At 33.3% G+C, this 20944-nt stretch overlaps 2 protein-coding genes and 1 long non-coding RNA gene across 25 annotated transcripts in view; 2 read left to right on the top strand and 1 right to left on the bottom strand.

Moving 5' to 3' along the window:
* LOC128866790 (transcription factor collier) overlaps nt 1-3368 on the top strand; it is a 130777-nt gene extending 127409 nt beyond the window's left edge. For 3 of the 5 annotated variants that reach the window (XR_008454957.1, XR_008454955.1, XR_008454956.1), the window contains exon 12: nt 3184-3270. Coding sequence is in view for 2 of the 5 variants with exons in the window: in XM_054107771.1 (XP_053963746.1) it covers nt 3184-3275 (92 nt within the window). In the remaining 3 variants the exon portion in view is untranslated. Of the gene's footprint in view, nt 1-3183 lie in introns of all 5 variants that reach the window. The other 2 variants (XM_054107771.1, XM_054107770.1) reach the window with 1 other exon arrangement.
* A 6631-nt stretch (nt 3369-9999) lies between these two features.
* On the bottom strand, nt 10000-10827 carry LOC128868657 (uncharacterized). Its single transcript, XR_008455145.1, has 3 exons — nt 10412-10827; nt 10168-10309; nt 10000-10111 (listed from the first exon to the last, which is right to left on the bottom strand). It is a non-coding gene; the product is annotated as an uncharacterized LOC128868657 (long non-coding RNA).
* A 1403-nt stretch (nt 10828-12230) lies between these two features.
* LOC128868316 (patronin) overlaps nt 12231-20944 on the top strand; it is a 50544-nt gene continuing 41830 nt past the window's right edge. For 8 of the 19 annotated variants that reach the window (XM_054110283.1, XM_054110284.1, XM_054110282.1 and 5 more), the window contains exons 1-7: nt 12237-13234; nt 14636-14947; nt 16737-16825; nt 16890-17028; nt 17094-17344; nt 17405-17505; nt 18397-18546. In XM_054110283.1, the coding sequence (XP_053966258.1) occupies nt 13202-13234; nt 14636-14947; nt 16737-16825; nt 16890-17028; nt 17094-17344; nt 17405-17505; nt 18397-18546 (1075 nt within the window). In that variant the 5' untranslated portion in view covers nt 12237-13201. Of the gene's footprint in view, nt 13235-14635; nt 14948-16736; nt 16826-16889; nt 17029-17093; nt 17345-17404; nt 17506-18396; nt 18547-20944 lie in introns of all 19 variants that reach the window. The other 11 variants (XM_054110272.1, XM_054110276.1, XM_054110271.1 and 8 more) reach the window with 7 other exon arrangements.

The following is a 20944-nucleotide window of genomic DNA, read 5'->3' as shown; positions in this document are numbered from 1 at the left end:
TTCCAATTTTGCATATTTTTTTAACAATTTTACATTGTTTTTTTAATCATTTTTACTTTTTTTTACTAGAAAAGTGTTGTTGAAACCAAAGCTTCTCTAAATCTCTCATTCGTTCCAGTTTCCTTCTTTATAGGGGAGGTAGAACTGCAAAGCTTCGCATTTAAAATCGATCACAACTTTTTTTCCTAAGCTCCTCTAAAGCTATCCTTATTTCAAATTTTACATATTTTGTGAATGTACTTTAAAAAGATTCGTATTTTTTTGCTGATAAAGTGCAATCAACTTCTCTAAGAAAAGAGAAAAACCCGTTTAAGAATCGAATAAAAAAATCTATAATTATTTTATAGGTGCCGCAAATTCAGATTCCTTAAAGCTCACTCTATTTTGAATTTTCTGGATAACTGAAGATTAATTTTACGCTTATAAATATCGTCTGCCATGAGAAAGCGCCTCATAAAAATTCATCTGCCGTTCCGTAGGTCTCTCTGTCGAACAACATCAAGACGTACACCACAAAGGAAGCAGGAGCGCGGCCAAACACGCAATAATTACATCCTTTACACAGCCAATACCCTTTTCTTTATACCTTAAATGCGTGACGCTTCTGCACTATACGCTTTATTCGCTTTTCATATTTAAATAGTAATTATTTTAGTATAGAAAATTGAGCAACTATATCAATTAGATCAAATTTAATTTTTTTTTTTTTTTTTTTTTAATTTGAAAATTGGAAAAGTAATGAATTACAATCACAATGAATTAAAAAAGCATTAGCGACTAGGCCATCAGCTTTACGTAACATAAGTATTTATATAATAATATTCGTGTATAATTTAGATTTCAAAATACAAATTAATTTTGTAAATAAAGTGTATAAAACTTTTAATGTTTTCTGCGTTAACTTCGGATCGTTAAATTTTAATCGTTCCAAGAGCAAATTTTCTTCTATCGGAAATATAACTTTTTCCATAAACTCTACTACAAATATTTACTTATTTCGAGGAAAAATTTTTGAACAACAAACAAAAAATTTATCTTTCGAATGCTGCTGTAAAGTTCAACCTTTGTCCGACTTTGTGTTTAAAGGGTTTTTCAAAAGACGCGGCTAGATGTTGCTTTAAAATAAATTTAATAAAAATTTAGATTCTTTCACGTTTTCCTATTTTTATTGAAAAAACGGCTCTTAACAATTATATGTGAAAAATGTTATCATTTAAATGCCCATTTTGAGCATGACTACAAGTAAAATCCGCCGAATAGTCGTTTCATGAATTTCGTAATTGTTGAGAAAGTCGAGATGTCGATGTGGAAGGATGTTCCCCAACAATATTGCTCTCAACAGAACTTTCATTTTTGATCTGCTAGTCCTTATTCTATGCTCGACAGATCCAGTTTCTTGAAATTTTTCCACCAACTTTCGAATTGTCGACTCATTCGGACAATTATTTCCACATACAAATTTTTTCTTAAAGATCGACCAATTTCATAATAAGTTTCAATAATTTTAACATATCGTTTAAAATTATGCATCTCTCTACTTGGTAAATGTCAAAGAGGACATGAAAAAAGGGAACGGTTAGGAATTATTCCCTCCATTTATTCTTTAGTAAAGAAATTGTCAAATGCACTTCTTTTCCCAATTATAGTTTTAAGCTTTTGAGAAACAGCACAGTTTTAAATGAATTATTCTTCGTACTACGTTTCTGACTTTTTATTGTTTGTTTGGTCGATTGGAAATTAAATAGAGTACTTTACCAAAGCTTCACATTTTTACCTCGTTTATAGTATTATTTTCAGGCTAAAAGTAAAGCTTGTTTTAGAAGGGTTAACAGTAGAAATAAATATAAAAAAATTGTATACATTGTTTATTAGTATTAAACTTTATAAAAAAATGTATTATATACTAATTTTTGTAAACAAAAATCACTTTTTGTAAAATCACGTGACACAAATCGATTTTTGTAAAATCACGTGACGCAAAGTACAATGAAAAAAAAGTTGCTCCACGGTCTGCATCATTTCTGCTCGAAATGTTGATGAATCTGTAAAAAGTAAAAAAAACTTGTAAAATAATGTTGTAGTTGTAGTCTGTCGAGCGGGATTTTGAATCTCGAAAAATTTTGCAATTTACGGCATTTTAAAAAAACATTTTCAATTTACACCTTAATTATGTTTATACAATTTTTTAATACGAAACCACCATGGTAGTCTTGAAGTTTTTTTTAAATTTGAAGTACCGGGAATGCTTAAATAAAACAAAACAGAGTTAAATTGCAGGCAAATTTATTTTATCTCTTTCAAAATATGATCCGTCTAAAGCAACACACATGCGCCATCGTTTAACCCAGTCCTCCATGCACCCCTGGTAGGCCGACGAAGGGATGGCCTTCAGCTCCTTCGTCGCATTCTCTTTGATCTCCTGTATCGACTAAAATCTCCTTCCACGAAATGTTAACTTCAACTTGGGAAACAAAAAGAAATCGCACGGGGCCATAGCAGGTGAATGCGGCGCTTGCGAGATGGTATTTACTTGGTGCTTGGTCGAATAATCCACCACAATTCGGGCTCGGTGCGATGGCGCGTTATAATCATGCAAAATCCAAAAATTGTTTGCCCACATTTCCGGGCGCTTGCGATGTACAGCATCTCTCAAATGCTTCAAAACGGATAAATAATATTCTTTATTAACTGTCTGGCCTACCAACATAAGAAGAACATATGGACCGGTTCCCAAGGGCGCGGTTCGTTTAAGTTAAACATTCCCGGTACTTTTTGATCATAGGGTAATATACCTTTTCTATCCGTTCTTAATGTCTTTCTGCTTTTGACTACAGACAATTTAATATCCATCAAAAGCTTATCTTATCTCAAACTTTAGAGCTCCTAAAAAACGTTCTATAGTGAAGTACTACTACTACTCTCAGTGCCTATTTGACTGGTTTTAAGTCTGCCAAATGGGGTATTTAAGCTAAAAAATGACTTTTATAGTTGAATTTAGAATTATGGATTCGAGAGTTTTTCTAGGGGTGTAGAGTGTTTTTATTTTTAAGTAAGCCTTGCTTTTTGAAGTTGTGACTTCTAAGATTTGCATAGTTTAATCATTAAATATGCACACGTCCACCTAAAATATTCCAGAATTTTAAAAATATTTGCCATTAACGTGATTTTTTTTTTAATTTCCAGGAGTAAGCGGCCTCAGCTTCAATCCGTTCACATTACCAACATGTAATACCCAAGGTTATGGCACCAGTCAGCTGGTGACGTCCACTAAATAAAATGCGAATTGGTTTTCAAACATATTGGAACAGCAAATATCAAAGAAACATACATACATATTTACATAAAACATATGAGCAGTTGCGTTTGATAAAAAAGTCATATTCAAATAACATATCTTTTTTAAGCTAGAAATAAAAGTAGAAAAAAAAATAAAAAAAATTATATCGTTTTCTTCAACAATAAGCGTTAATACATGCATAAAAATAAAGCGTTTGCAATTTGAATTATGTATTAAAAGTTAGTGTGTAATTGAAAGAAAAACCGAAAACCTAAGGTACACAAAATTATATTACATAAATAATTATTTAAGAAAAAAATAGAAATAGAAATAAATATAAAATATATTAATAAAATTAGAAAGCATGACAAAAAATAATTATTTAAAAGAAAATGAAAATAAAATAACAAAAGTAGAAAAATACCTTTAATTTCGAGTGCAATACAACAGTTTACAGTTAGTGTGTTAAAATTAAAACGAAAATAAAATTGACATTGAGAAAAGTTGAGTAAAAATTTAATAGAATTATTTTTATTTATTCTTCTATTTTTTTAATTCCTGTAAATAAACTGATACATTTTGGAAAAAAAATACTAAAAATAAAATAAAACAATTATATCTAAGTGTAAATAGTAACAACAACTCATATCAAATATTTGTAACTGAAAAGAAAATCATCTCGAACACATCGCAGCCATCAACAAATTAAACATTCAAAGTTTATCAATTTATTACTAAATTATATATCAATAAAAAAGTAATGCTGTAGATAGTTAATGAAATTTAGAAGAATTTGTATACGAATTTTCTCTCAAATTTACAACAACAAAACAAAAGAAAAAACATAAATCACAAAAAGTGTGCATAACATTAAGAAAATCGTAATTGTTGAACGGATCGCACACAAACATACATACAATACATATAGTACTCACATACATACAATAGCTTAGCATTAAAGGTTAGCAGACATTTAGCGAGATTCTTTTTCTTTTTGCTCATAATTAAAAAAGAGTAAATAAGTAAAAAAATAAGATAAAAATAACTAGAACAATGATAGCAACTTACTTGCATACATATGAAGGGAAAAAAAAACAAAAACAATTTAAAGTTCTTACAAGTGAAGAAAATGGTGGAAAAAATTCAATTATTGTTAATTTATTATAAGGCGGTTCACACTTTCATCTAAGGGGCGTGGTTAGTTTGCAACAGTAAAAATGTGCATTCAAACTTAAACACAAAAAATCAAAACTTTCTTAAGAGATTGAACTTTAAATATCATTGAATTCTATATTTTATAATCACCACAATCTTATTACTTTCAAAGCAAAGAAAAAAATATGGAAAAGTCTAAAAAAAAGTTTGGTTTTTCAATATATTTTTATTTAATTTATTTAATTTGTATATAATAATATTTTTATTTATTTAAAAAAAATATTTTTTATTTATTTTTTATAATTATTAAAAAAGTGGAATAACTTTTTGCAATGCTTTCAAAGAAACCAATTACATTTCAATAAATTAAAAAAAATATATTTTCATTTTTATTGTTGAATATTACCCAAATCCTCAAAGACAGAGAAGCGTGATTTGCCTTCATATTATATTATGCATATTTTTAAGTCTTAATTGCTTGTACAACTGCAGTTTCGTCAAAAAAAACCAAAATGTTGGAGTCTGTGGTGCGTACTTCTAAATTTCTAGTGTTTTCTAATTAATATTTGTAAGATATATTGACACTGTAAAATAAAAAAAAAAATTATTTAAAAATAAAAACATATTTAAAAATATAAATACACATTCTGAATTAAGTCGAAAGCGTACGTTTACTTTACTAAAGCAGTGAGAATTTATAAGGAATTTAGCGGAAGTGGAAATATTAGCTATAGGAAGAGCAGAATGAAAAGTTTGGGGTACAACTATATTTTCAGGGTAAGTATGAGACCTGTAACAGACGGCCACTGTAGCTGAATAAGTTGGTGCGTGACTGCCATTCCGAATAAGTAGGTTCAAATCTTAGTGAATTAAACACCGAAATGAAGGAAAGGTAGGTAGTTAGGTACGTATAGTGGTTGTCGTTTGTCCTCACTCTACATCGTCCTCATTGAACCAACCTGTGGCTTTGATATATCTAACAAGACTTGTTGTTTTTATAATGGCTACTTCTGCCAATATACTTCTGTTATTCAGGGAGCATTTTTCTAAAATATTGAACCTTCTTCTATCCAGAGCCATGCACCCGCACAGAAAGTGTTCTATAGTCTCTTCTTCTTCAATGTCGTTACAGCTTCTGCAATAGTCTTTATAGGGCGCTCCCAGTCTACTGGCATGCCTGCCAATCAATGCCCCGCTAGGACCTCCAGAAGATTTCTCATGTGTTTCCTGTTTAGTTTCAACAGTCGGTTTGTGCGGCCTATGTTCCATTCTGGCCACGTCATTCTACTAGTTACACAGGTCAGGAACTGAGACCATAGCCTGTTGGCAGCACTGATAGTGTGTTTATCTATAAGCATCTTGCGTGAAAAAATGAAGGAAAAGTTTTTTCTAATAGCGGTCGCTCCTCGGCAGTCAATGGCAAACCTCCGAGCCTATTTCTGTCATGAAAAAGCTCCTCATAAAAAATACCTGCCTTTCAAAGTCGGCTTAAAACTGTAGGTTCTCCCGTTTTTGGAACAACATCAAACACACCCCAAATAGGGGGAGGAGCTCGGCCGAACACCTAACAGAAGCGGGCGCACCTTTTGATTATTTTCTCATTTTATTATGAGAACTGTAATAAAATGTTGTCATTAATAAAAAAAGGTAAAATTTTATTCAATTATTTTAGCACCTCACTGGAACTCCGCATTCAAATCCAACGCGAATCTATTAAAGGCGGTGTTGGTAAATCAGCTGAGTTGTTTTTTTTTCTTTCGCCGTGTCCATGTGGCTGTCAGCTCAGAATGAAACAAGGCGAGTTCATTATTTGTTTTCTAGTTTCTCAATACTTTGCTTTGACAATCAAACCTACAGAACAGTGTTATTGGTCTAGTGCCACCACCTGGTACAAATCCCATCAAGTAGGGACATCTGAGTGTTTTTCTCGTTTGGTTGTCGGGGCAACACTTCTAGCCAGTACCTATATGGGCTTCAATTTTCTACTGCAGGATATTGGGATCATTTCGTTATCGTGTGACCGAATACTGTCATTGTCGCTGACGCCGTTCTAGTTGGGGTAAGGAACATTTGGGCATTTGCTTTTCAGGTATTTACTACTCTTCCTTCACAGTAGGCATGTACTTAGTCTTTATGGCAAGACTCCGTGACAAATTTTACAAAGCATTCGGAGAAAAAATTTTCTCTTAAAAAAATTCCGTTATTCTTGCTTTTTCGTATGCATTGCCTACTGATAAATTATACTCAGTTTCGTAGCAAATTTCGCTTTTTAACAAAGGAGTGGGGAGCTAAGGAAAATCGCATTGCAGTGATTGCATTACAAAAGTATGGTAAAAGTGCAAATGCTGAGAAAACCTAATATTTGTGAGTGAATGTTGGTTTACCGCACAATCTCTCGTTTTTTCCAAACGTCTGAAGTGACAAACAGAAGAACAAGTGGCCGTCCTCGCGTGGTTCGAGCCAGTGCAGCCATAAAAGCTGACGAGAATGAATTCGCAGAAATCCCCTTAGAAAGCAGAAAACCATGTCCAGGAAAAATAATGTGGCGACCAGGTCCACGTAAAGACTAATTAGGGATGATCTTCACATGAAAGCCTTGCATCGCTTAACTGGTCATCTTTTGACAACGCGTTTGGATACAAATTAGAAGCGACGGATGCAAGCTACCCATTCGGTGGCACGCGTTCAACAGCCATGAAAATATTCTGTTCACAGATGAGAAAATGTTCACTGTTGAAGAAGTTTTTAATAGGCAAAACGACAAAATCTATGATAAATCTTCATTTCTACGAAAAAGCGGTTAGGTGTACCAGGAGGATGTCTTAGGAGGCGTGGTGAAGCAGTTGAGCAGTACTCTCTTCGATGGAGAGCGTTGGATCTTCCAGCAAGGTTCCGCCCCAGCCCATGCGGCAAAAACTACCCAGCAGTGGCTAAAAAACAAATTTTTTGGATTCATAGCTGCAGAAGATTGACTGACTGGAAGTCCAGATCTCCATTCAATTAGAGTTTGTGGTTTGGAGAACATGGCATGTCGAAGACCATCGAGCAGCGACGTCAATATCCATGGAAACCGTGCCAGCTGCAATAGCTGAATGGCCTAATCGTTTGAAGGCTTGTGTAAAAGGAAATGAGAATTTAACATTTTTTCTTTAATATTTACATGATTAAACAAAATTATATATATGTATATGTATATACAATATATTTTTTAAAATATTTTTGGTGCATACACCCTTTCTGGGTGTTTGGCCGTGCTCCTCCTCCTATTTGTGTAATTTGTTAAATAAAATTAACTTCATTAAAACGAGTATTATAATTTCATATCTATAACGGACTTAACTTGTACCAGAACTTATGGCAGGTCTAAGTATATTTCGTATACTCTGTACCTTAGGCATTAGAAAGACTGAATTGCGCTGCATCTCTTTCCGAATATGTTTATTTTGCTCAGATCTTGAAATGTAGTTTTTCTTTTTCCGGTCTTTCAAATGCATTCAATCCCAAACTGAACTGGTGGTAGCCCCCAACAGCGGCTTCTGTACAATTCGTGTAGCTGTAAGCTAATTTGAATATCCTGAGATCGGCTTGTCGCTTTTGGAGCAATTATTTCGTACAGTGGTGCATCATTGAGATAGTATCATCTTTGACTGTCCCCTTTTGGTCATATTTCCAGTTCAATGCGTTTATCTTCTGGTAAAAGGTCATCCCGTAGTCTGAACCACTAAAATCCAATCGAGCAGAGTTTAATGGTTTAGATTCGCTTAGGGAAATTCAAATGCATATGCCTGTGTGACTTTAAGACAATCCCCTTATTCACCACAAAACCCAAAACTTGCCGATATCTATTTTCACCGATCATATCTCAAATTCTTAGGATATCATTTTTATTTTCAACCATATTTCAAAAAATAATTTTGTTCTTTTGAGATGTCGAGGTAACGAACGCTAGTAGGTTTTACAACAATATTCAGGCTGGAATATATTTATAAACAAGATGACACAAACCTGGTCAAAAATAAATTTTGAAATGTTAAAAATTAATCTAGGTTAAGGGTTCACACATTTCGAGTACTTTTTCAGACCACAAAGTCTCTCAGTTATGGTCATTTCCATTGTGACGGGTGTGACCGTGTTACTGACATTTTTCGTTATAATTTTAGAATTTAAAACTGTTACTTAAATTAAAGGACACTAATCCCTGCCATGTGAATATTAAAGTTGTTTGTACATACTGAAAATGCATCATTTCCGACCATAGCTGCCATTTGAAGACTGTGACGGGTGTGACCTTACATATTTAAGCTTTCAACAAAACTTTACTTTCATTGAAGTTTTTGTAAAATTTCCCAAAGAATGCGTATAGAAATGTTGGAAGAGCACATTGTTTGAAGTCTTTCTGGTTGTATGTCATACTTACTTTTCTAAAAAAATCATATTTTTCTTTAAAAAAAAAAGATTAAAAAAAGGGGCGGGTGTGACCACTCTATGTGACGGGTATGACCTAGTTTGAAAATTCAAAAATTTTGCTGAACTAAAACTTTTTATATTCGCTATCATTGACATCACAATACTATAGACCTGTATTTTTCAAGGAAATTTGTTTAAATTCAGATAAATATGAATAGGGAGCATATACAGAGATCGCATGTGCTCTTTTAAAGGCATGAATTTTTTGAAGGTTCTTTACCATTTTAACGCCTTCTCATCTTTCGTTTAAGAAAGATCTATTCTGATCGATGTCGTCTTTTGATGCGTAGAAAACGTTGATCTTATTCAATTTGTGTTTTGCAACAAGATATTTGAAACAGTCCAACGGTGTTTTCATAATACATTCTCTAGCTTTAATGGCTGTCCAGATTGCTCTTTTTACTGTTGCCCCTATACCATCTGACTGTTTTTTTCAATGAACGACGTGATATGAAGCTACCAATTTCAGATGTATTCAAAACACTTGATACTTTCTGCAAATCCTTTTTGCGTTGTCTACTCTTTCGCTATCTTTCTTTATCTTTTCTCCTTTTTTCTTCCAACGTCACTTCATCCATTGTAATTTTTTTGGCATCTCTTCTTTTTTATCTCTTGTTCTCTCTAAAGCCAAATGCAGTTCATATTTTTTTAAATTGTTTTTAAGCTTTTTCATTTGTTCTCGCTTTCTGGTTTTCGAATCCATTAAAAAAACAAGCACTTCGAGTTTATGTGACGGGTGTGACCAAGTATTTTATATTACTGAATTGCCAAAACGCGAATAAAAAATTAGTAAAATGTCACCAAACTATTTACTACGCATACTTTGTTATCATTGCAAAGTATCAAGGGATTATAATGTACAGTACCAATTTAATTGAACTTTTTAAATTTTTAGTGGGACGGGTGTGACCGAAAATTTTAAAGTTTTAAAAAATCGATAAAAATTTTATTTTACAATGTACCATCTCGAAACTTTGAAAGAATGGAAGCAATAGCATATTATATTCAAATATAACGGGGTTTTGTCAATAGTCATAAAGGAAGAACAAGAAAATGTAAAATAAAGACACATCGTAAAAAGAATGTAAACTCACTTTTCAGTATAGGCGAAATTCACAGTGTTGGCAAACTTATTAAACTTAAGGCAAAAATATAGTTTTTGATTTTCGCATATATATTATTCTCTGGCAGACATTATTTGACTGAATTTAACTAAAAACAACTAAATTAATTTTTTTCTGCATAGGGCCGTTTTAGATGGAATTTACCTTATACTATGGCGTATAGCGTAGCCATAATTTATCAGCCTGGCTGATAAGGGAATTTGCAAATTTTAATACCAATCACCTACTCTTCTCCGAAAGCCAGAAACGGAACGATGCCCAGAAACGGCACCTGGTACACCAACAACTATAATCAGTTAATAATCGTATTATTATTTTTTTATAGTAAAACCACATATTGATGTTTGAAAAGCGATGAATCATTTCAAAGTTTCTCTTAGTTGCTTACCTTCAATTTCCAAAACAGCTTATTTAAAAACTTGCATTTGAAATAAATTCGTGATAATGAATTAATTATATAAAATATATATAAAAAAATAAAATAAACAATCGGCGTGGACACATCTGTTAGGTGTTTGGCCGAGCACCTCCTCTTTTTTGTGGCGAGCGTCTTGATGTTGTTCCTCAAACGGAGGGACCTACAGTTTTAAGCCGACTCCGAACGGCAAATGGTTTTTATGAGAAGCTTTTCTCATGACAGAATCACACTCGGCGGTTTGCCACTGGCTGCTGAGCGGCCACCACTACTAGAAGAATCTTTTTCTATCATTTGGTATATCATGCACGGAGATTCAAACATGTGCACTGGTAATGTAATTACTTCTCTAAAAGCCGTTCCTCATTTTATACAATATTTCACTTCACAACAGACTTTTGTTTACTTTGACGATTTCCGTTTCGCTGCCATTTCATATCGCCAATGCTGCCATCGTTGCAAACAGCGAGTTTAATTAAAGAGTAGGTTAGTTCACTGCGGCGGTTCATAGCGAAAAATATTTTGAATTCTGAGAAGAACAAAATTCCACTCTTGAAAGTTTCAGACCTTCTTGCCTCTAAAGGTTTATTTTCTTTTATTTACAGATGTCATTTCCCCAATTTGATTTCATTTCTAATTACGCTGCGTCAAAATAAGGATGCCAGAGGAAAAAAACCATATATTTCAAACGGTGGTAATTGCTGTAAAAAATTGATTCTAATATAAATAATGCGTACCAAGCGGATATGTAGCGTGCGCTCTTATCATGGCCTGTAACCATAGGGAAGTTGAAGAAGGAATTTACGATTAAAACTTCGCTTTATATAAACCCCACTTTAAGATAGTCAACACTTTATTACAAATCCAGAGCTTTAAGTCTAAATAAGAAAAAATTGATTTTAATGTTTTTTTAATTAAAATGTTAAAATAATACTCTAAATTATGTTTTGCTGTCAAAGTTGTTCAAAATAATTGATATGATGTTATCAAATTAAAACACAAGTGATATAATATGATTAATAATCAGAGCTATTACAAAATTTTGCGATTTGTGATAATGTGATACCGACAAAAAATGGAAACATACAAGAAGCGCGGCATACACAGGATCTCAGGTCATCCGAAGCAAAATTGTGAGAGTAATTTTGGCTGTTACATGAATTTGGCAAAAGCAAAATTGTGGGTATATGTTTTGTTGTCTTCTGATTCCTTCAAATTCGCTAAGTGAGGATTGATGTATTCATGTTGGTCACAACTTTGCGTTCTCTACATGCATACATACAAAGTTCACATACTGGGTGAACTAATTACATTTCTCATATTTCTTTATGTTGCGAGTAAATTTTTTCTTTTCATGTGGATAGCTCTGTTCTCCCTCATTTTAGCTAGAAAATAGTTTTAACATCTATGAATGACAAAAGTTTAAAAACTTATTGGTTTTAACTAAATCGTGTTTTGAAATATCTTTGCATAAGTTACAATAACAATCAAATTGTTGCGATTTATTTATGGTAATTTTTTCTCATTGTCTATAGAAGCCAAAAACCGCCCAGACCAATAAACACTACAGTGAATACATAAACTATCGTTTTGCTTATGTACACTCAATTCTGTTAAAAAAAACGCTCTCAATTTCTTTCACTGTTTAGCTGAGTGCGGTGAATTAGTTTCACCACGATTGATGGTTTTTGACAGTTCTCACTATTTTTCGTTGTTGAAATCACTCAGTATGTCAACCTTTTCTGATTGGTGTCAATTGGCGAACAATTTACTTCACTACTTTCCCACGCATATGGCAACGTCTTAGATGACGTTTTCTTTCACTTGATTTTATTCGCTCTGGTGTTATTGAGCTGAGGAATATATAAAAAAATCAGTCAAATTTTGTTGCAATATAATTGTGAGTAACGGCAAATTATTACTTATTTGCAAGCGTATGGAAAAGCCATTCGAAATCGAAGTGAAATTGTAATTTTCATAAGAAAATATCTAACTTCCCAAGCGGCTGAAAAAAATTTCACTACGCGACTCCCATTTTCGGTTAGGGTCGTGCCTTGCGTATTGAATGTATGCGCGAGAAAGAAAACGCCATAGGTTGCTTTTGTAAGCAGCAAGTGTGCGTGTGAATGAGAAGACAAGTGTTATTTTTTCTTTTTGGTGTAAAGTTGAAGAAAATTTTTGAGCGAAGAAATTAATAATGAGATAATCTTTGTATTTATCCAAATATCCTAAGCGAAGTGAAAGAAAAGCCAAACAAATTGATAATTGTTTATATAATTAATAGAATTTCAAAGAAATATGTTGAAGAAGTGCGTGTTATGTGGCTAAATATCGATAAGTCGCAACAGCTGATGCACTGGTGCGTTTAATCTTTAGTGTCAAAACCCCCACGCCGGTGGGCTAAATCACTAAAACACCAGAGAGTGATTCACAAGTTTTAAGCAGGCGTAGCACCTTTCCAAAACTGCAGTGGCTGATATACTAGTAAATGTGGAATTTGTTGTTGAAATTTTTTGTGTATGAATAGTGTGAAAGAAAGTTTCGTTTAGGAAGGCTTTTTTGCTTTCTTTTTGTTGCATGAATCGAAGGATTGATTGCTGTTGTCTGCTTGTGGATTACTGTGCTCGTGGTTGAGCGAAAGACGACTGCGACGTCGACGACCACGACGACGACGACGACGACGACAACGACTACCACGGATCGGTTCTGTGACGAGCTACTGCTGGTCACTTGGAACACTTAGTCTGCTCTGGGTATAATTGCATGATGGATGCTGGACAGCAAGAAACTAGACAGGTATGTGTGCGTTGTTATCTATTTTTAAGCGACACAATTACAATAGGCACAGCAGCATAAATATCGAAATACTCGAAAAAACATATGTATATAGGTATGTGTGTATGCACGCAAATCAGCCCAGTCGTTGGCACTTGTTTACCTACGAATTTCGACGCGGCAGCATAAAGGCAAAAAATATGATATCATCAAATGCCAATCAGTATTTCTCGCTTTCGGTTGGGCTGTGAAGTTACAAGTGGAAGCGCATTCAATGGTACATACCCATGTAATCAACGTACATGTACATATGTACACACGCTAACATTGTAGGTAGCAGTTTTACAAGTTACAGTTTTAATTGTTGCAATGTGTGTGCTGGCCACAGCTATTAGATGCATTTAAGAAAATCTAAAACCAATTAGGAAATCGAAAGCGTACAGACCAGCAATTGATGGTGTCAATCACATTGAGCTCACCTATATACTAGGTATATAGATGTATGTGTGTGTGATGTCTAAATATTAAATTTATGTATGTACATACGTATTTATATGCTTTTGTCGGGTTCATTCTTTGCCTACCCACCTACAAGCGAGTTGTGCTCGCATTGCCGTGAGCGTTGTGAGCCAAGCACCTGGTTTGGTATTCCACCTACTCATAAATGTGCCAGCGACCAGTTTATCTTAATTTTGTTATTGTTTTTACAACTGATTTTACTGTGTTTGTACTTGGAAGCAATTTTAAGTTTTTTAACAAAAAAAAAAATCTACAGAATGTTGTCACTTTTGTAAATACTGTAACAACAACAAATATTTAGTATTGTTTCCAATTTGGTTTCAAATGAAATTGGCTTTGCAAAGCAAATTTTATATGCGAATTCGCAAAAATACAGAAAAAAAATGTGTAGGTGAGTCAATTCTTCTGTAAATTATAAAATTTACATATGCACATTAATAAAAATTACAAGCAAAAAATGTTATTAAATGAAAAGTGTAGTGTTTTCACTATCGTACGTTTGCATCACCTTCACTTCTGATAGCCATCAGTCAATTTGGTTACACCCAAAAAATGAACACCGCTATGGCATGCCAAAACTCGCTGTTAAGCTTCTTACCCCTGCCTTCTGCAGAGTTACTCACAGACATTCCATTGTTATTTTTGTTAGCACACACTACTGCCCGTTGAATATGCCATTTATGCTGTTGATTATGTCAACAGTGGAAATTCGTAGTGTGTCTCGTGCTGGCAAAGAATTGAAGAAGTAGTGGCTCTATAAGGGAGCAACGAGTGTTAATTAGATTTAAAATGTAGTAACGGTTAAAAGTAGCAAAATGTATGCCTATTTATTATAAAATATGAAATATTTTTGTTGTTGTTGTAGCAGTAATCTAATATTTTTATTATCTTTCTCTGCAACAGGCACATCAACGTGCTTCCGTGAAGTGGCTCCTCGCGAAAGCGTTCAACAATAACGTTCCAGACAATTTGCGTGAACCCTTCTATACCGATCATGACAATCAGGAACGGTTAAAGCCGCAAATTGTTGTGGAAATGGGAAATGCAACGCTATACTGCCAGACATTATCCAATATATACTCGGATCCGAACTATCAAAGTCTGAACCATTGGTCCATATTGCAGACACTGTCACGCAAAGGTGTGCCAGTCGCTGAGTCACCAGAGATGCCATTAACCGAAACGGTTTTGATTCAAACGAATCCGTTAAGGATAGTAAGTAACTCATTTATTGTGTTTTTATACCAATTTTTGACGTAACTTATATGTATGTATGTGCACACATACATACATATTTTTGTTTGTTAAAGCTGAACTATTTAAATTCTCAAACGAAATTCGGTTTTATGAGGCTAAAGAGAGTGAACATAAATGAAATCGAAATAATTTTCCAGCAAAAAGTTTCCTACTTTTTAGACATAACAACTTCCGGCATGGCAATTTTTCCGTTTTTTTCTAATTTTGCTATTTGACAAAACTGGGTGTGGGATGAGTCTGCATTAAAGTGTTATTAAGAAATGTAGTCTGGTTAGCGGTTCTATAAGAAATTTCGTGCTTACTAGTACTTTCCAAATGACTCATCAAGCTCAATGTCTTCAACATGATAAATTAACTTTATCTTTTATTTGAAATATGCTCTTGTCAATTACGCAGGAATATAAGCCATACTAGAGTGTTATGCAGTGCACTTTTCAACCTCTTCATGTATGCAGCACAGTTCAGCGCGTTTTGTAGGTTATGTGCACTCGACCTTCCTACTAAGCTGCCGCTTGACGTGGTGGGGTTACTTTTTCCCTTAGGTTGCTGTAGTAACCTTATTAAGACCCGTCTGGGTCGGTGTTCCATTTAGTGTTAACATCGGCTTTATATAGGAATATGCTCAAAAAACGTGTTGGCTCACTAGCCCGTATCATCCAAGAAATTATCTTTACCTATGAAAACGCGCCTGGGCAAACAATGCATAGCCCTTAAGGCCGGCGGGCCAATTAGATGTCCTAAATTCAGTAGTATTCGCGAAGCGTTGTAGGATGAGAAAAAAAACAATTAGCCAAATGAAGTTTTGGGGATAGTTTAATATATATTTGAATTAAAAAAAAAAATTTGTACAATCTCCAACAATATATTGTAAGCCGAGTTATCAATAGATTCCCAGAGCGCCTTGCCACTGAAGTATCCAACTTCTGTACAAGATACAACTTGCAATTTTCATCTGAAAACAAAAAAAAAAAAAGATTATTAATTTTGATGTAATTATCTTCGATGTGAACTAAGAAAATTGGGAGAAACACGTAAAATTCGAATTTTTGGGGAAGGTAGAAAAAAAAGTGTTTTTTCAAGGAAAAAAAAAACTCTTCAACTGGGTAAAAAAGTCGCTTAAAAAAAGTTTTTGGATGTTTTTTTTAGTTCACTTAGAAGAGAAAACAATACTGAAGATAACGCATTTTGAATGAAATGGATAGCTCGTTTAGTTTTTTTGCAATCGTGTACATAAATTAGGTAAAATCGTGAAAATGAAAAGGCGAGAAAACGCGCTTCAAACTACAACAATAAGCGCACGGTTGCTCGACGCCGCACTACGCTCGGCTCTGTAGCTCTGCAAATACTTGAAATTTAACTCTGAAAATTTGTGTCTCATGTTCTTGAATATCTAAGCTATTGATTTCAGGAAAAAAAAAATCGATTTTTTTGACCTTTTAATTGGCCCGCCGGCCTTAATGTATTTCCGAGAAGATTTTGCTATAATTCAAGGTAGCGCAAAATCAATCATCCAATTTCGTTTTTGAATAATTTGTTTCGATTTAATAAAAAAATTATTTTAAGTGAGGGAAATCTTTATTTTGGCCCTTACGCGCTCCATTGATTGCCTGTACGTTTTTTTTTAAATTATAAATTTTTCGAAAGTGTGATTAAATTTGCGCCACCTTGTACGACGCAAATCTAAAAAAATGCTAACAGAAAAATATGTTTTAAATTATATTTGCATAATTTTTTACTTATCCATTAGAACGCCCACATGTCTGTGATTCAGTCACTAATGACTTTGTATGCAAAAGAAATAACTTCGGGCGATCGCATAGCAAGCGCCATTGCAAGGTGAATTGTCAAATATTTACACATTTTAATTTGCTTAAAATTACTTCAAACAATTATTTTACAGAATTACGGGTAATAATGGCCAAAATCTACAACCCGAGCAACCATTTGATCAGCTGTTGCTGTTGTGGATCTCACACGCATGCACTTCACTGAAGAAACGTATCGCCAGAGAAGTTGAATTGGGCGCAACTGATGAAAATGTAGGTCACTGCAAATAATAATAGAAAATAACCAAAAATATGTATACTTCCTTCTCTACTTACAGGGTGTACGCCTGCAAGTGCCCAACATTCCGTCAGTACATGATTATCAAAGTTTATGTGATGGCGTTTGTTTAGCTTTATTTATATCGTATTATTGCCCCAAAGCGCTACCATGGACGCTTGTACGTATTAATTATTTGCCAGCCGTTGAGGATTCTATACACAATGTGTCTTTAGTCAGCAATTTTTGTCAAAAACATTTGCCATATAATGTGTTCCATATGAATCCTGAAGATGTTACCTACATGCGAAAGTAAGTGTAGAATGTAGTGCAATATGACATTAATTTTAATTTGTTTTATTTGCATTGCAGTTCAATGAAGCTGAATTTAGTGGTACTACTGGCCGATTTATTTCTTTTATTTGAAATTCATCCAGCAAAATGTGTTTGCTATCCGGGCATGGATGCACCAGGTATGTTGAAATCTCAGCCAAACGGTTCAATAAAGCTAAGCATTACATATAGCCATGTACAATATAATTAGCGCATTCCCTTTCGTATTTTGTTTGCACATATGCTGATGAGCGTCTACAAATGTTGGAAGCAAAGCAAACAGCCCAGAATAATGTAATATAAATAAATACTTTTGAAGTTATGCTTCTTCTTTTTTCCTATGAGAATTTGTACATTAATGAATTTGCACTAAAAAAAAAAGAGAAACAAATTTTTTTGTTTGACAGCAACAGCTGTTGTGAATTTTATCGAATGTGAAAAAGTTTAAGTATTTGTTTATTTTTAATGCTATTATTTGCTAAATGTACTCCTTACACGTTGAGTAAATACTGTAATTTGGAGAAAATACAAAAAAATGCTAAGAAGTAAAAAGTGTTAATTTCCACACCTACGTAGTAAAGGCTGGTTTGCTCCTTGCGCTTCACACTCACTTTGAATGGCACTTGCTATGCGCAAGTATTTTTATATTTTTGTTTATCATTTTTTACTCTACCTCAAGTCACCTAACTACATGCAGTTCGAAAGATATTACCGAATTTTATTAATTAAAAAAGTAATTTGTTCGATATAAACTTTTTTTTTATTCATTTATGACTATCAGATAACTTTGCTTTCAACTTGTACAGTCACATTCCCCTACTCCCTATTGAAGATATACAGTTTCCGTTATTCGTACATACCACTTGCCGTAAATCGCCCACATTCTAAAGAGATACGATTAATTAAATACCTTAAAATGTACCTAAGCATTTAGTAAATTTCTTGAAACCGAAATCCTATAAAGAAACATAAACTTATGCCTTCTCTCTCTCTCTCTGTATAAAAACTGTGTGCCACAAAAAATATTGTAGAGGTCATCAGTAAACGTAACTTTGGCGTTAATGAGCATGGAATATGTCACCGCAGGGGCCTCACAATGCAGCCAGTCATACCAATTCCAGATCTGAGAAGCGATTCAGACTCGATTTATGGCTCACCAACGAGTCGACCTCCATTTCAAGGTCTTTACCAAACAAAAAAAAGAAAAAACCAACAAAAAATACAAAAACAAAATTCAGTTAATATATTTGTTTAGCATTGTTCTGTGTTTCATCATACTACATATACTCTATACTACATATATATATTTTTAAAATTATTGTTGCAATTGTTTCAAATGCGTTGCAGTCCTTAGTTAGTGCATGTTTTCGTTCATTTGTGTGCATTCTTTCTACTTTTGTTTAATTCCGCACACACTTTTTTAATGTTTGCAGTTGCGTTTCTAATTTTTCTGTATGCGTTTATCGAAATTCGATGCATATTTTATACATCACGCATTTTTTGTATTCATTAAATTATGTTTCATAATTTTTGTCATTATTTCAAGCCGTCTCATGTGTAGGGCATCATTTAGCCCCCATAGTTGAGCTTTCATTTCCACTTTCATTTTGGATGTGCAGCAAGAAAAATCAACGTTGTTTTCTTATTTCACGCGTCTCCAAGCAATCATCAAATGTTGCCGCCTCACTGCCTTGCCGCCGCGCACTTTTTTGCTCAATATCTAACATATTTGCTAAGCAGCACTGGCCGTGCCGTATTTGCACACTATTAACCAATATGAGAATAAATAAATTAGGGAAATATTTGGGATTTCAATAAAAAAACAAAAATTGTTTAAAATCATTTTTTTTTAAGTTTTAATTACTGTTGTTGTTGTTGTAACATCATAAAGCATGGCATTTTGCACACCGACCTTAGCAGGATTTTCAGAATACTGCTACAACAACAACAGTATTTGTGAGGCTAGGTTTGTTTTGAATTTTTAATTGTTTTTTGTTGCAAATTATTTATTTATTAAAAGCAAAATAATAATACAATTACAAATTACAATCACAAATACAAAATAATACAATTATTATTTTACAATTAAGAAAAGAGGAGCACTTGCTGCCAGTTCCTATGGCTCACTGCTCTAATAAAATGAATTTGCCTAGAAAAGTTCAATTAGAGATTTTGTTGAAAATATCTAAATTAAAAATTAAATCCTTCAAAAGTTATAAGTTTCGAAAATGCACTATTTAGTTTCCAAAAACAAAAACAAAAACATAGCGACCATTCAAAGCAATATATCGGGTGTTTTTTTTAAGCTTGAGAACTTAAAATGATAATGCAAAACAGAAATATTGTTGGAACTTTTATAATGTAGTAGATAATTTCATGGCATCTATTTTTTAATATAATATCCGGCATACGTCGGCCGCTGCTACGAGTTACATGGCCCATGCGTTCATCACAGTTTTCCAATAAATCTTGCTGTGTGGCGTCAATGATTGCTTGAATATTGCAATAAATCGATTCTTGGGCGTGCTATATGGCAAGTTGCGCCTTTTTGTTGGAATCAAATGTCGCCGATGTTTAGCTGATTCAGTTTTGGAAACGAAAATTCGGTCAGCATGGCTCGATCGCGTTCATCATTCACTGTAACGGCAGCTCCTTCCGCATTTCGAAAGAAATAAGCGCCGATGCCGCCAGTGCTCTATGAACTTTGCGAAAAGATTTTTTTTTTTTTTTTTCAAAATAAATTTCCGCAATTCAGAAGTGTTAGTCTGGCGTTCAGCGATTCATGATGCCATTGCCAACCTTACTAAACAGAATTTGTTATCGATATCGATAGTTCTCATGCAACTAAAAAAAACCCCGATACTTTTGTTTTCCAAAAATCAAAGTTAGTGTCCCATAAAAAGGTTTCCTTTTTGCATAGTGGTTGCTTGCCAGTAAAAAATTGTTTTTTCCTATTGAGTATCAATATTGTTTTCTAACTCCCCTTTCAGTTTACTATTTTGAATAGTGATTAGTTGGAAGGAATTAATTTGGCTGTTAATCTCCATTTTTAAATTTGTGTAGATCGTGCGATATAAATAAAAATATTTTTTTTTTTAAATAATTATTAATTTTTTATAAATAATCAAATTAATTCCTTGAAACTAATCACTATTCAAATTAGTGAAATTTTTTTATTATTTATAAAAAAAAAATATTTTTATTATTTATAAAAAACATTTTTTTTATTTATAAAAAATATTTTTATTATTTATAAAAAATAGTTTTTTTTTCTTTTTAATTTTTGTTTTAAAGTATTTAAGTGCTAGCTTCCACTGCAAGTAGTCCATTTCCCTTAAACTTTTAATTTATTATTTAAAAGATATAAATTTTTTTAATGACTTAATTTTTTTTTTAAATTTGTATTTCCAAAGTATGTCTGTCACCTAAAACGAATGTCCATGACAAAAACAAAAAAATTTAAGTATAATTCCAGCTCTTTTAATTTCAAAGCATTGGTAAATCCTTTTGGAGCTTAAATTTAAAAATAGGCTAGGCAAGATAAATAAAAATTGTGTACATCATACTACCACGGAAAAT

The sequence above is a fragment of the Anastrepha ludens genome, chromosome 6, assembly GCF_028408465.1.
Source record: "Anastrepha ludens isolate Willacy chromosome 6, idAnaLude1.1, whole genome shotgun sequence".
Classification (NCBI taxonomy): Eukaryota; Metazoa; Arthropoda; class Insecta; order Diptera; family Tephritidae; genus Anastrepha; species Anastrepha ludens.
The sequence above is the reverse complement of the archived record's forward strand: the minus strand, read 5'-3'. Positions and strand labels throughout refer to the sequence as shown.